The sequence below is a fragment of the Aulonocara stuartgranti genome, assembly GCF_965226115.1.
Source record: "Aulonocara stuartgranti genome assembly, chromosome: 1".
NCBI classification, from domain to species: domain Eukaryota; kingdom Metazoa; phylum Chordata; class Actinopteri; order Cichliformes; family Cichlidae; genus Aulonocara; species Aulonocara stuartgranti.
This window is the reverse complement of record NC_138939.1, coordinates 11814501-11831214: the sequence shown is the minus strand read 5'-3', so window position 1 is coordinate 11831214 and position 16714 is coordinate 11814501. Positions and strand designations below refer to the sequence as shown.

At 43.3% G+C, this 16714-nt stretch overlaps 1 protein-coding gene across 2 annotated transcripts in view; it reads left to right on the top strand.

Annotated features, from left to right (window-relative positions):
- Positions 1 to 4863: 4863 nt before the first annotated feature.
- unc13c (unc-13 homolog C (C. elegans)) overlaps positions 4864 to 16714 on the top strand; it is a 113104-nt gene continuing 101253 nt past the window's right edge. For both annotated transcript variants that reach the window (XM_082529978.1, XM_082529977.1), the window contains exons 1-2: positions 4864 to 5651; positions 10947 to 15222. In XM_082529978.1, coding sequence (XP_082386104.1) covers positions 11142 to 15222 — 4081 coding nt within the window. In that variant the 5' untranslated portion in view covers positions 4864 to 5651; positions 10947 to 11141. The remainder of the gene's footprint in view (positions 5652 to 10946; positions 15223 to 16714) is intronic.

Here is a 16714-nt window from a genome sequence, read left to right as displayed (position 1 = left end):
GCACAGCACATGCGAGTGAAATTCTTGTGTGCGAGCCCCACAAGCAACAGAGATGTGCAAACACAACAACACAAACGAGCAAAATACAAGAATGGCCAACCTGAAACTAATAAATATATGTACAATATATAATAGTGTATGAATTTCTGGATGTGTATACTAAATATTTTCCTACGTGTGTGTGTGTGTGTGTGTGTGTGTGTGTGTGTGTGTGTGTGTGTGTGTACACATTTTTACAAATTAAATAGTAAAAAATAAAATAAAATAATAATAATAATAATAATAAAATATATAAAATATACAGAGTTGAATATGTGCAAAACAAGTGGCATTTATATACAGTGTGGAGTGCATAATGTTGAAGTTCCAGTAGTGAAGCTGAGGTGTCTATGACGTGTTCAGCAGTCTGATGGCCTGGTGGAAGAAGCTGTCTCTCAGTCTGCTGGTACGGGACCGGATGCTGCAGAACCTCCTTCCTGATGGAAGTAGTCTGAACAGTTTATGGCTGGGGTGACTGGAGTCCTTGATGATCCTCCCCGCTTTCCTCAGGCACCGCTTCCTGTAGATGTCTTGGAGGGAGGGAAGCTCACCTCCAATTATCCGTTCAGAGCACCGCACTACTCGCTGGAGAGCTTTGCAGTTGTAGGCGGTGCTGTTGCCATACCAGGTGGTGATGCATCCAGTGAGGATGCTCTCAATGGCACAGTGATAGAAGGTCCTGAGGATGCGGGGGCTCATGCCGAATCTTTTCAGTCTCCTGAGAAAGAAGAGGCGCTGCTGCGCCTTCTTCACTGTTTTGTTTGTGTGTACTGACCACGTAAGATCCTCAGCCAGGTGTACACCAAGGAACCGGAAGCTGCTCACTCTCTCCACAGCAGCGCCGTTGATGGTGATGGGGGTGTGTACTTCTCTGCACCTCCGGAAGTCCACTATCAACTCCTTTGTCTTTGCGACGTTGAGGGTGAGATGGTTGTCTTGACACCAGTGGGTCAGGGCGCTGACCTCCTCCCTGTAAGCCGTCTCATCACCGTTGGTGATAAGACCCACCACTGTAGTGTCGTCCGCAAACTTCACAATGATGTTGGAGCTGTTAGTGGCTGTGCAGTCGTAGGTGTAGAGTGAGTACAGGAGAGGGCTCAGTACACACCCCTGTGAAGCACCAGTGTTCAGTGTGATGGGGGATGAGGTGATGCTGCCCAGTCTGACCACCTGGCGTCTGTCAGACAGGAAGCTAAGGATCCAGCTGCAGAGGGAGCTGCTCAGTCCTAGATCCTGCAGTTTCCTGTCCAGCTTCGAGGGAACGATGGTATTGAATGCTGAGCTGTAATCTACAAACAGCATCCTCACATACGTGTCTCTCTTCTCCAGGTGTGACAGGGCAGTGTGTAGTGTCAGGGCTATGGCATCATCAGTGGACCTGTTGTGGCGGTATGCAAACTGTAGAGGGTCCAGTGAGTCGGGTAGTGCAGAGCAGATGAAGTCCCTGACCAGCTTCTCGAAGCATTTGCTTACGATGGGGGTCAGGGCTACAGGTCGCCAGTCGTTCAATGAGGAGATGGTGGAGGATTTGGGTACAGGGACGATGGTGGCCATTTTGAAGCAGGCTGGGACTACAGACAGAGAGAGGGAAAGGTTGAAGATGTGCGTGAACACTCCAGCCAGCTGAGCCGCGCATGACCTGAGGACGCGGCCGGGAATCCCGTCCGGACCAGTAGCTTTGCGTGCGTTCACCTTCCTGAAGCACTTCCGCACATCCTCCTCAGACACAGTGTGCGCACTGACGTCATCCGCGGTGCGCACACTGTCCGGTCTCATGGTGTTCGCTGTGTCGAATCTAGCGTAGAATATGTTTAGATCCTCACACAGAGAGGCCGTGGTCTGCGGTGTGCTGGTTTTCCCTCTAAAGTCTGTGATCGTGTTTAGTCCCTGCCACATACTCCGAGGGTTGTCAAACTGTTGTTCCACCCTTTCCCTGTACTCACGTTTGGCTGCTTTGATCGTCTTCCGGAGTTGGTAATGTGCGTGTTTGTAGTCCGATGTGTTCGCGGAGGCAAAGGCGGTGTTCCGTGCCGCCAGTGCCGTGCGAACATCTCCGTTAATCCAGGGTTTTTGATTTGGGAAGGATTTGACTGTTCTGGATGGGACGACATCTTCCACGCATTTCCTGATAAATCCACAGACTGAGTCTGTGTATTCATCAATGTCTCTGGCGGCCACGTGAAACATTTCCCAGTCCGCGTGATCAAAACAGTCCCGCAGCGCAGACTCCGATTGGTCCGTCCAACAGTGCACCGCCCTCCGGGTTGGAGCTTCCTGTTTCAGCTTCTGCCTGTAGGCGGGCAGGAGCAGGATGGAGCAGTGATCTGATTGGCCGAATGGGGCGCGGGGGAGGGCTTTGTACGCATCCCGGAAAGAGGTGTAACAGTGGTCGAGTTGCCGGTTTCCACGTGTGTTGAAAAGGATGTGTTGATGGAGTTTTGGTGAGACTTTCTTCAGGTTTCCCTTATTAAAGTCTCCGGCTGTGATAAACGCTGCCTCTGGGTGTGCGGTTTCCTCGCTGCTGATCGCGCTGTACAGTTCCCTGAGTGCACGGTCAGTGTCGGCTTGTGGGGGAATGTAAACGGCCGTAATAATCACTGCTGTAAATTCCCTCGGTAGCCAGAATGGCCGGCACTTAATCATCAGGTACTCCAGGTCCGGTGAGCAGAAGGATTTGACCGGGTGCACGTTCGCATAATCACACCAGCTGTTGTTGATCATGAAACACACACCACCGCCTCTGCTTTTCCCAGTAAGATCCTGTGACCTGTCCGCGCGGTGCACAGAGAACCCCGGCAGTTGTATTGCGGAGTCCGGTACTTTGTCCGATAGCCAGGTTTCTGTGAGGCAGATCACGCAGCAGTCCCGCATCTCTCGCTGGAATGAGATCCGTGCCCGAAGCTCGCACAGCTTGTTCTCCAGAGACTGCATATTAGCCAGTAATAAACTGGGTAACGGTGGTCTGTAAGTGCGCCGTCTCAGTCGAACCAGAAAGCCAGATCTTCTCCCTCTGCGTCGGCGTTTGCGGCCTCCAGGGCCAGAGAACAAAGGCGTCTCAGGTGAGATGAATGGGGGGTCTGCAAACGGAGCGTCCGTGTTGCAAAACTTGAACTCCGGAAAGTTATAAGAAAGACCGTCTTTTATGTCCAGTAAGGTTTGTCGGTCGTACACAAGGAGACAAGTGCTGCTCGTGAAAAAATAAAGGAAAAGTAAAATTAAACACAGAAGAAAGCCGTTGCTTGGGGGAGCTCGCGACGAGGCTGCCATACTCGGCGCCATCTTGATCACTCTGTAGGGCAACATTGTGGTGTAGTGCTAAGTACTGTCATCTCACAGCAAGAAGGTTTTGTTTTAAATCTAGGCTGGAGCCTTTCTATGTAGAATATGCATGTTGTCCCTGTGCTGCTTGGGTTTCCAGTGGGTACTCTGGCTTCATCTTAGAGTTCAAAGACTGGTTTCCTGACAGGCATGTTGTATAAAGCACTTTGAATGCTCAAGTAGACTAGAAAAGTGCTTTATTAGAACCAGTCCATTTACCAATATACAGTCTGTGGCATTAACTGTGGAAGCAACTGTATAAGATGAATGAATCACAAAGAGAAAGAACTAATTTGTCCATTTACTCGAGCATTAGATCACATTAGACTTAAAGTGAACCATGTCAAATGCTAAAATAAATCAGCATTTGCTCTGCTATCTTTCTCTGAAAACAAATGTGCTGCAGTAATTAGCGGTGATCAGTTGGGTCAGACTGGCTCAGAAACAGATGAGGTTCTCAGTTGCAGTTGTTTTCGTTACCGGCAGGAGGCGATCGGGAGCCATACACAGGAGGAGGGGTACTGCACTCCTTCTCTCCCCAACCACCACCTCTAACCGCACACGCTTGCGCACACAGCCACACACATCTCCATACATCCTGTGCCACACTCCCATGTGACAGTGTGTGTGAGAGAGAGAGATAGTGGAATGGAATGCGATTTAGCTAGAAGGCCAGATAATTAGTGGCTGTTGGAGGAGCGCATGACACACATCTCGGCTGAGAGAGGAGAGCAAGACTGACAGAGGGAGGCACGCAGAGAGGAGGAGAGCAGCGAAATGAGAGGGAGAGAGATGGGTTTTATTTGAATGCCTAATCACTGCCAAGGCAGGGGGAGTCAGTGAAATGATGTGGACTATCATGTGACACGCTACCTGCAATGTTTTCTTTGCACAGTGTCCGTCTTAATTTGTCCTCTTCAACATGAAATTAAAGCCACAATTAGCAAAATGTCACACAAGGACAAATTAAAACATGTGGCATAATCGCCCTACTATTTTGTTCGCGGGTTTAGGTGCATTTCCATTCCTTTTCACTGTTGTGAAATCATTCTAAGTGCAATTCACAACAGTGGTGGTGTTTTAATATACCACAGTGGCTATGATAAATCTACAGCGCCTGTGAGCAATCATGCATGACGACAATTCCACTGAGAGATGCAATTAGATGATGTGTGAGCATATTTCTGAATGTGTGTGTGTGTGTGTGTGTGAGAGAGATGGATATGGTCTTCTGTAACTTGAGGTTGGCCCTGACCATAAACGTGTGTGTGTGAAAGGAAGAGATGAAAGTGCGCTCTTAGTGCCCCTCAGGCATGCCCATAAAGCCGTGCACAAACACAGAAGAGCTCGCGCGCACCACACATTCGCGCGGATCTTGACGAAGAATTAAAGCAGTACTCCCGTAGCCTACAATAACATGGGTCCCACTGTGTGTCTGTGTTGCTCCTGGTTCATTATGATATTACATCATTCTGATGTTTCTTGTTCAGCATGTCCAGTGATCATATCATCAGGCAAATAGCAACCACGAATCACACACACCGGGGCTCTACCCCCCCCCCCCCCCTTCTTCTTCCTTCCTTCCTTCCTTCCTTCCTTCCTTCCATCACACTCAAGGCATCTCTCGTAAGCCTGAGTGTGTGTTTGGGGGTATCTTGAGTCCGTGTGTCTGAATGTCGGCTCAATTCTCTCAACCGGGCTCAGTGAGCACAAACACGCACGAGAGAGAGGGAGTGAGTAAAAGAGAGAGAGAGAGTTTTGTATAAGGGAGGGATGGGTATTCTCCAGCCGGGGAGCAGAGCTTCAGTCTCGGCAGCCAGGAGCAACAGCAGCAGCGCTGTCTGTCTCCCCATCAGCGTCACCGCCACCCGCCTGCATCCCATTTTGGACTAGACACCCCGTGCAGTGAAACAGGCTACGGGCACGATCTTGTGTGTGGTTGTGTGAGCGCGCGTGCGCGCTTGTGTGTCATTCCTGGAACAAATAAAACCCACGACGAAGGAGCGAAAGAGGGGGTACAGTCGGTGGCATGGAGCAGAGGTGTGTGCACGTTTCTTCACGGAGGCGCGACTCTGGGCTGTGGTGTCTGACGGACGCAGAGAGATGCTGTGAGCTCTGGTATTAGCAGGCAGCTGCGCACCGAGCCACTCTCTCTTCTCCCTCCCTCCCCTCCCCTCCCCAGCATCGCTGCTCTCTCCTCGCTCCGACCATTCGCTGAAACTGGGGAATCGGCTCCACACGGCTCGTTTTGCACACTATCGCTGGCGTCCTACACGGGGATTTGACACAACCAGGTATGTACAGCGGCGAAGCCCTGTCAGGCGCTCGAGACGTGTTTGCATGGCGTGGGAATCTTGACTGTTTGACTTCATCCTGGATCTTCTTGTTGCTTGCCTCCCCTCCCTCAGTGGCCCTGTCAGTGGACTGATGAAACGTTATTTGAAAATTATGCGAATAGATGGCATCATCTTGATGTAAATAGGTGAAAAAAAATAAAATGCAAGGTGTTGATGATACTGTCAATCGTATTGTTGTTTCTGATTCAAACAATGTCGATTCTACAAACGTCCCATTGCTCTCATTCTCACCTTTCCCCATGTTGTTCTGCACAACAGGAACGCATGTGAGCAATGCTGTTGTTTCACACTGAGCAAACGCGATGAGACTGGATCCCGTCATGCCAGCCAAAGAAATGATAATATTTTGATTTATGAGTGGAGACAATCTGTTGTGATGTTGGCTGGTTTCCTAGGGCTGCGGGCAGATATTTCACTGTTGGGAAATAGACTACACAGGTTAGAAGAAAGGAGGCGGAATGTAGCTGAGGATGGGCGTGAGGGCAAAATGATTTGAGGATGCACACACCCTCACACGCTCAGCCCCCCCACTAGTGTACTTCGCTCTACTCACATAGCAGCAAATGTGTGCTTGAAAGCAATCATGCACAGAGGCATGCATGGCACACATGTGTGTGTGTACATACATGGCTGCACACATATGCGCACAGGGATGTACACATCCACATGTGCACTAATCCACACTCAACCATAATCCATAATCATGAGTCTGAAGACATGACGTAACACATGAGCATCTCTCATTTATGTGGAGCCCATTCTGAAGGTTTGCACAAAATATCCCTCAGTGTCAACCAAAAGCTTAAGGGACTAAACAACACACCAGTGTGTAGTAGTAATTGGTTGCAGCATAATAACCTTAAATTGGTATAGCCGAGTTTACATCAGAAGAGGAGCAGTTGTACTATTGTGAGAAATAGGTTAGCATGCCTCTAACTGGCACTCACTTTTATTAAAAGAGAGTGGCAGAGATTGTACAGACTGTGAGAAATGGAGTGTTTTAGAGTGCTCTGCTGATCAAATGCATTTGGAAAAATGGGGGAAATAGGTCCCTGGATAGTAATGCTGGGCTTGGGGTAGGAATGCCTCAGAGCATAGGGAGTGGGTGTGGCTGAGGTACTCCCCTTTCTCTGGAGGTTTCTCTAGTCTGACTCACAAATGGGAGGGGCTGTAAGTCTGGACTATGGGAATACCCCAATTTTGTTTGTTACAGGAGCTAGTGATCTCTGACTAAGCAAGTTCATTAAGAAATTAGTTATTTTTAAAATATGCTGAAGTAGTTGATGAAAAAGACACTCCATTGGAGTAGTTTGAGTCTCAGTGCCTCGCTCAAGGGTCGAGAACTATATTTGATAATTATATGACCCACTTTTTAAAGACAGACAAAACAAAAATAATTGTGTCAAACGTTTCAGTTATATAAAACAAGACTATGTTACGTTATGTAATGATATAACAATTCCAGTACACAAACTGAAATAGGCAAGCAGATCAACAATTCCAAGCAGACCAGCAATTCCAAGGAATTGAACTTCTTGATTCCCATCCCTATTCAAAAATGAGACTAAAGGGGGATTTATACATCTGTCTTAACGCTACACCAAAGGTACGTCATGACATCATAACTTATTGAAACCCTATCGTGCAACCTGACGTGCACTTCGCTAGAAATGTGACCATATGTCACATTAACACAGCCTGCAATGACTGTGATTGACCCATTGGGGATCATTGTAGCTTCGTACAAATTTACGGCTCCTTATGTTTTAACTTCCGTTTTTCAAATTGATTTGATCAACTCGAATAGAGAAACTCAGCGACCAACTAGTGTTTCAGTGTTACATTGTAGACTGTGCATAGATTTAATGCAGAAGAATAGGTTAAGCTTGAGGTCCAAAATGTAGAGACAAATAAATTACAGTACAGTATTTGAATATGTAAAAACCTGGTTAAACAGACACAATATGAGTCTGCTTAAAGAATTGAAATTAGTGGAACACGCGTAAGTAGGATGAGGTAATTTAGTTGTCTCTCATCCTTTTTTTTTCTTTATTCTTGCATCATTACGCTCTAATGGGACGATACAAGCGATACCTTGTGGGCATTAGCAAGTTATTTGCACATCAAGTCTAGCTCTGGAAAAGGGCGAATGCTTCATTTGTCAAACCTTAACATGCACATGTCAGGATGTTGGCTCTGTTTACACAAAGGCAGCTCCCTAATTGGTGATCAACACTCATTAAACACTAGTATTCTTTTAGTGTGAAGTGTCCAGACCAAGTGCAGCCACACTGCAGTACAGTGCTTTATGTAAGTGATGGTCCAGTGTTTGCTACAGTAAACCGTAACATATCCTAGATGCCATATTTCATCCAGGATTGTGGCTGCAGCTCAATTTGGTTCATTAAGTGCATTACAAAAATATGCATCACGAATGCATTGAGGTAATTGGTTTAAGTTAACCAGCAGTCATTTTTAGGTATGTTTTGTGTAGATGGTTGCGTGATAATGTATTATTATGGTTGAATCATTCAGAAAGCTTACACAAAAACATTTTTGTGATGTGATTTAGAAATTAGGCTGTCTGTTTGACAGTTTTCAGTATAACGACTGAAAAGGTCGCTTTTTATATGCTATGCAAAACCTTCCTCCTTGAAGCATAATCTATGTTTGAGTAGCAATGAAAAGTACTTCAAAAGTAGAATTTTTTTAGCTGTACTATGGAAATGGACTATGGACTATAGCTGTACTATGTCTGGATAGCTTGAAATTTGTCTCTGTCTAACACTGACAACAGCACAGTAAAATATCTGCACTTATTAGCACCCCGTATCTGCAGTCCTGCCTGTGCAGGGACAGCCTTCCCTGCTAGGTGTGTATCGCCTGCACGTCTTTGACAAATTCAGCAAAAGTTTGTTTGATCAGAATGAATTACAGTGAAATCTTTAGAAGACCCAGGGCTGGTGACTCATTGGGGTAACATAAGAGATGTGCAAGAACTGCTTTATCTCAACAACCATAAAAAAAATCTAATCCTGCTTCAGATCCTCAAAAACCTTTGTGCCAATCAAAAAAAAGAAAAGAAAAAAAAAGCCAAAAAAACTGTATGTCAGCTATACATAACATCAAAGGAAACTGAAAGGTTTGATGCCAGTGTTAATTCTAAGGAATTATTTGCTCTGAGAAAGACACGTTTGCAGTTTTTATCACTATAGATCATAATCCTCCAATTTTTTCATAATCAAAAATATAATTCTTATATTGTAGCTTCTGGCATGCAAATGTCTAATTCAATCATTCAGCACATTCCCTTCCTTTTATTTCCTCACATTCCACTCATCATTTCCATCTTACTCTTCTTTCATGCAAACATTTAATTTTGCTCATTATATTGTGCTATTCAAGTGTGTAAAAAATAAACATATTTATTTATAAAAAGTAATTTGTAATCATTTGGGGATGTATCTCTGCGTCCTGATTTGAAATAATTCACTCAATAAGAAAAAAACATGCTTTCCAGTAATATTCTACCACCGCATGTGACAGTATAATATTATTTTCCCTGTCCTAGTTAGTTTTAAGTGTTAATTTTTGTCTGGCTGAAACATATGCATTAGTAAAGTACAGTGGTTTCTCAGGTTTACTGAACCTTTGTTTGGGCTATCCAATATTCTCTACATTTAGGAGGCAATTAAATAGGAGAGAAGGGGTGTCTGTAACTCAGACCCTTCTTCAAGAATGTGTAAATGAGCCACCTATTTTTCTGTGCACTTTGAAATATAGAAATGCACTTTTTGAATAACAAGCTCTTGTTATGTTGGTCTTATTCAGTAGTTTAATGGCACCAGATTGGAAACTTAGCACCATCATCAGCACTTGATCTTGCTAGTGTTGCAAGATCTTGCACTGCGGTGCACTCATTCACTTTCATTCATTTAGAGACATGTTGGAAATTCACTTTCATTCACAATTTTCTTTAAGACTGTGTGAGACTTTGCTTTGTTCACAACTCAATTGCCCCTCTTATCATACAGTTATAAGTTTAAAATTCAGAAGATCACTGATCATGAAAGTATTTCAGGCAATCTCGGAACATATTCAATCATTATCTGCTGTGATTCATTTGTTGGGGACAGTTTTAGGTCATGAACCATTGGTTTCAAAAGGCTGCTCTTGGCTGTATGCCATTTTAAAAGAGCTGAGTCATGAACCTCCCAGTATACCAGTATATTGTAGTTCTTTTTTACCTTAACATTTTGCCATTCCATACCTGTAAGAGTTTTGACAGTTGGTAAAGATTTTTTTAAAAGCTTAATGATTTGCGAATACATCAGGACAATTTTTGAAAGATAAATCATCATTTCAATGATATCATACTTTTTTTTTTTAATTAACTAGTTAATTGAGCATCTGGTGACCTATTAAGACTGGTTCCACTGCAAGACATTTTCAGAATTATGTATAGACAAAGAGCCAAACTGCTGGACTCCTTACTTTATACAGTAGTAGCAGAAAAATGTACATGCTGGCATCACATTTCAGTTCTATTTGCTAATGTCTGATCTTTCTTCTGAGGCAAGAAGTAAAAGCTAACTGAGATGCTGTGTTTCACAGCTCATTTAAAGTGAGCATGTCTCTGTGGTCATGAGACTGTAGACACATCAAGCTCTAAACCCCAGAACTAATGTGTAGCAGCTGTCAGGTCCTCAGCACAACAAACATCTCTCTTTTGAATCAGTTGACCAGCTTCGCTATATGGAAAATACATACCTCTCATACCCACTCCAAGCAATTGAAGGTTTAACGCTATCAAGCATGATTCAAGGGGCCTCTTTTTCCATGAGCCTAAAATGACTGTTTATAAGCCAGTACATTTTAATATCACTTGAGTACGCCTCCCTCATTTGGTCAAAACATCTCTGATCCATCACAACGTGAACACAAGTCCTGGGGGTGTTCTGTGGTGTCTGGATGTTGGAAACAGATCTTTGAACTTGTACTGTTGCTTTCTTTAATGGGAATTGAATGAGCAAATTGTCCTTTGTTTTAGTGTTTACTTAAGCAGTTATTTAATTGGTGAATGAAGACAGTTCAGAGGAGAAAATTTGGCTTTACAAATGTTAAAGATCAAAAGATAAAAAAAAAAAAAAAAGTAGGGTTCTGCTGTATTTATGTATATCTTAGGAATTTGCGACCCAATTGTAAAACAAATATTCTTTCTTTGTCTTACAGAGAGATGGTCCTTTTCTGGAGGAAGGCCACTGGATTCAAAAGTATTAGTGACTCTCTGCATGGGCTGTGGTTTTAGTGATTGTGAGCTGGGCTCCTACTGTCAAGCACAGGTTGTGCTTGGCTCACTGACGCTGTATTCCCAGCCAACTTCTCCTTTCATTAGATGATAAAAAAAAGTCCACAGGATTGCCATCCATGGTTTCTGCCCTAATCAAAACTATATCAGCCTACATTGAAAAGATTTGCAAAGGAATGTTTACAAAGAAATTGGCAAAACCAATAAAGAAGAAAGAGAGAAGTGAAAATAAAGAGCCTAAATTGACCACTGATTTGCAAGTACACAATCTAACTCTCTCTACCACACTGAAGACTACCGTTAAAAAGATTTCCAAATGCTCTTCAGCACGTAACATTTCGCTCGAGGAAGACGACGGAAAAAACGACTGTTCATCTCTGTCACCCACTTTCAGTTATCGTGTAGCTATAGCAAATGGACTCCCAAAAAGTTCTCTTTTTTTGAATAATAATGAAAGCATCTTTCCCGAGGTTCTTTCGATTGACAGTAGTTACTCTGACTCCTTGAGTGACACAAAACCCATCCGGAGACTGGATGAGCATAAATCGCACACTATGCCAGTAAGACGAAACAGGAAGAGCCTCATCAGTTTGGCTCCCTCGGATGGTAGCTCTGAAGGTGAAAGAGGGGAGCGCTCCAGTCTACACACACTTAGGTTGGGAGCTCTACGCAAGTTAAGAAAATGGAAAAAGAGCCAGGAATGTGTCTCCTCAGACTCCGAGGTGAGCAATTGGAGGAAAACTCTAGGCATTCGGAGCAAATCCTTGGACCGTGCTGGACGGCAACAAAAGAGCTCAACCCTTGAGCCTGGCTCATCCTCAACAGGTTGCATCAGTCAAACACAGGATGTAATGGAAATGATCTTTAAGGAGCTACAGGGGATCAGCCAGATAGAGACAGAACTATCTGAGCTTCGTGGCCATGTCAATGCCCTTAAAAGTTCAATTGATGAGATCTCCAGCAGTGTGGAAGTAGTTCAGAGTGAGATTGAACAGCTTCGCTCTGGATTTGTCCAGTCAAGAAGGGAAACTCGCGATATCCATGACTACATAAAACAAATTAGTCACCAGGCCAATAATTCCACCTTGCGATTCCTCAATGTTCCTGAAGAAAAGTCAGAGAAAACAGAGAGTCTAATTTATAAAATAATAAAAGACAAAATGGGTTTTGTTGACCCTCATAAAACAATTAAAATTGAACTCGCTCATAGATTAGGGCAACAAAGAGAATGTTCTAATGCTAAACCCCGCCCTATTATTGTTATTTTTGCAACACCCCAAGATAGAGATGTAGTCTTAAAAAAGTGCTATAAACTTAAGGGAACTGGCATTACCGTGTCTACTGATAGCTTAACTCATGATGGAAAAGAGAGAAAAGATAAACTGTCATCCTCTCAAACTTATGAAAGCATGGATATAAAGATCTCAGGAAAGGATAAAGTCGTGGAGAGTGATGACTGGGACTCAATGGACAGTGACAAAGAACTGGATGAATTAAGCAGAAATAAATATGCAATGGTGATTTCAAAGCCTGTTCACAAGAGCAAATCAGAGAAGAGGCGGTCCCATGATCATACCCGGTCAGGAGATGAGGCTGGCTACTCAGGCACAGTTCACTATGCTGATGACCCTTACTATGATCCAGAAAAGCATGCAAAGGCTTACTATTCTGATCTGACCCCTGGTTGGCTTTCCCAGAGTGACTACTCCACTCCAAAACTCAGCCGCTCTGAGTCTGACTGCTCAAAACTTTGCCAGTCATACTCAGAAGACTTTTCAGAGAGTCAGTACTTTACACGGGCAAATGGCTGCTCCCTGCTGTCCTCCTCAGATCAGGAACTGTGGCAAAGGAAACAGGAAGACATGGCTTCTTCCTGGTATGCTAGCCCCAGTCACGCTCTTAGCCACGATAATCAAGCTTATGAACATAATGAGGTCGAGACTACGGAAACTATTGACAGCGGAGTTAGCAATGGACTTGTCTGTATGTCAAGGGATAGAAGTCACTACAGTGGCTCTCAGCTTTCTCTGCAAGGTGATCTATCACCGTGGAAAGACTGGCATCATTTGGAGCAGGGTGCTGACTCTGGCTTAGAAGCCTCCATAGAGGTTAGCAGTCCATTTGACCCATCAACAATTCCTGGTTTTCCAGAGAACATCACTAAATGTCAGGAAGTTGATTTACAGTTTGAAGGAGATGAGGAATTTATGATGCTTGACAGGGAATCTTCCCTACCACCGATAACGACCCACATTATTCCTCCTATCACGGAACGTGAGTATGTCAAGTCATCTGCTCGTCAATCTAAGGAACCATGTAAGATTATTTCAAAAGAAAGCACGAAAGTAGCATCTTCCCCCAAAGATTCCCCTAAAGGCACTGCTAAAGTGACACATAAACAAACTAAAGTGGCTACAAAAGAGGACAACTCAAAAATATTGCTAAAGGAAAGTCCTAAGGTATCTGCTAAGGTTTTACCTAAAGTGACCTCTAAAGCAGCTCCTAAAGAGTTGCCTAAAGAGATTTCAAAGACAGCAGCTAAGGAATCCTCTCAAGCTATCTCTAAAGACAGTCCTAAACTCACTCCTAAAGACACAACAAAGCCCACAGTCAAAGAGGTATCTAAAGTGGCATCTCAGGCACGTCCTAGTGAGATTGTTAAAGTCACTTCTAAAGTGACCACGAAAGATAGCCCCATGTTGACTCCTAAAGAAAGTCCTAAAGAGTCCCCTAAAGAGAGCCCTAAAATAACCCCAATCGACACCCCTGTCTTGACCCCTGTCTCGACTCCTAAAGAGTCCCCTAAGGAATCTCCTAAGGAATCCCCTAAAGTTATTGCTAAAGAACTTCCACAAGTTGTACCTAAAGAAGGTCTGAAAATTACTCCTAAAGAAGTTACCAAAGAAGCTTCAAAACCTTCCCCAAAAGAGGCCCCCAAAGAGGTGCATAAAGTAGCACCTAAGGAAACTGCTAAAATACCAACTAAAGAAATTTTGGGGACTCCAGCTAAAGAGTCCCCAAAAGTAGTCCCAAAAGAGAGCCCTAAAGTGACCCCCAAAGAAACCCCTAAACCAGCCCCAGGAGAAGCTCCTAAAGTAGCACCAATAGTAGCCTCTAAAGAAATATCTAAAGATATCCCCAAAACAATTCCTAAAGAAAAATTCCCCGAACTGGATGTTAATCATAGCTTTCACCAGCCCCAGAGTAAGTCTTCATCTATGTACCGTAGCCAGAGTGAGATTCGAACAGAGAAGGTTGAGGAAGTTCCCAAGTCTTGGAGCAGTAGGCTCAGCATAGATCTCAGTGAAAAGTCCTTTGGATTTGGCTTTGGTTCTACCTTACAGAGAGCTAAGTCAGCTCTTGAGGTTGTATGGAAATCTGGGTCTCAAACTACCCCTGCTGCGCCACCTGAGGAGACCTCAAACACTTCGTCTTCATTTATGGGGCGATTCCGCACACTGTCTGGTTCCACCACCAATAATTCTAGTACTACAGTTGACTCAGATATCCAGAAAGAGCCCGTCTTCCTTAAAGCAGAGGAGGATAAAACAGAAGCCGAGGAACAACCCGTGGACAGTGAGACCCACTATGTTGAAGTAATGGAGCAAGTGCTAGCTAACCTGGAGAACAGAACTAATACTTCTGAGACAGAGGAGCCTGATGAACCTGTTCAGAAGTGTGAGACTTCTCAGGACTATGATGTGTCTGAAGACATTGAAACCACTCCAGACATTGATGCCTCTCAGGATTTGGAAGCTTCGCAAGAGTTGGAAGCCCCAGGTGACAATGAAGCAAGTAAAGAAACATGTGTTCTGGAGTATGATTGTAGTTTGGATGAGCAGTATGATGAAGAGTACAGCGAGGATTATGAAAACCAACTGACTGAGGACACTGCTGAATATGATGCCATGGTAGAATATGTAGATGTAGAAGAACCAGATGAGACAGAGGGAAATGATCTGACAGAGGAGATGGAAGAAGGTGATGAGGAGCTGGAAGAGGTGGCAGAAATAACTGAAGAGGTTGCAGAGGTGGCAGAAAAAGTTGAACAAAAGCAAGAGGATGAAAACAAAAATCTTCCAGAAGAAAAACCAATAGAGGCTCCACCTAAAAAACGTATTCGGCCCACATTTAAGGAGGCAGCGCTGAGGGCCTACAGGAAACAGATGGCCGAACTGGAGCAGCAGATCCTTGCAGGGGGTATGATACTTTTCTTCCTATCATTTGTCACAGTGTTATCTGAATTTTGTTCCACTTTTTTTTTTACATGGCAGGTCTTACATGTGTTGTATGAATTACTAACAAAATAGACAAAATCTACATTTATGTGCTCCCCAAAATTTGTCAGTAAAGAAGCAAACAGTAAGTGAACATCAAGTACAGCAGTCAAGTGTCAGGTGATTGTGCATTAATGAATACAGCAACAAAGTTACTGTAAATGTGGTTACAGCTATAGTACCAAATGTTATAACCAACAAAAAAAAGGTAAATATAAAAAATAAATAAATTATAAAATATAAAAGCTGAGATGGGCTCCAGTCCCCACGGAATCCTGATAAGGATAAGTGCAAGTGAATGGATGGATAAAAAACAAATCCCAGGAAACAATGAGGAAAACAACAAGGAGTATGGGAAGAAGTAATATACCCGTTTGTTTTCAGTTAATGAACAGCAAAAATAGCATGAATTCTTATTTTTAAACATCAAGAAAGTCTTTGGTGGAAGCCTGAATTGCAGTGAATGTAAATAAATGCATGTATATGATTTACACAGTGCAACCAAGCCCCTGACTTGAAATTAGGTATTGTAATAATGCGACTCTTGCATGAGCCTCAGACTTTGATACATTTGGCAAATGTGTTTGAATTGGTTATTTATGTTGTGGTGAAAAACTGAAGGCAGTGAATCTGTTAGGTGGTGGATGGCAGTGTTATGGGTGGCAATGACTTTGAATTCCCATGGCACAGCACTGGATTCTCATGCAGACAGCTGTGGCTTAAGGGATAGTATTTTATTTCTGGTGGGTTGTTATTTATTACCAGACTTTTTAGGAACATAGAATTCTGTTGGTGACCTCCTAAACATACCATCATTTGAAAAAAAGCATGACTGCACTGCTATTTAATGACATTGTGGTGGCAGAGAGTTCAAACAAGTGTAAATATAAAGCTTTTATTTGCTTCTTTTTCTTTTCTTTTCTTTTTTTTTTAACCAATGAGAAGCTATTAAATGCACTACAATATTTTAAATCATAAATAAAACCATTATACATTATACCAGTAATTGTATTGTTGTTGTATACCTTTGATTCACCACAGTAGTATTTATTCAGAATTCTGTAGGTCTATGGCATCCCACTTAAAATTTGGATAGATTCATTGATGGAACAGTCTTCCAGTTGTAGTGAAATAAGACGTAAGGGAATTTCCATGCTTACTTAAAATCAAAAAGCTTTTGACCCACATATGTAACGGTTGTAGTGATGGCGGGCAATTTTAGTTCAGTAATACAGGCTACTCCTTAATGCTGGCTGTGTGACAGATGTGTTCATAAATGTAAATTCAGTTCAAATTAAAATAGATTAACCGGAGATTCCCCTCCTGGCACAGTATATGGGTCTATGCTTTATACATCACTTCTAACATAAACAGGTAATCTTATAACAGGCCAATGCAAACTTAATGAAACATTT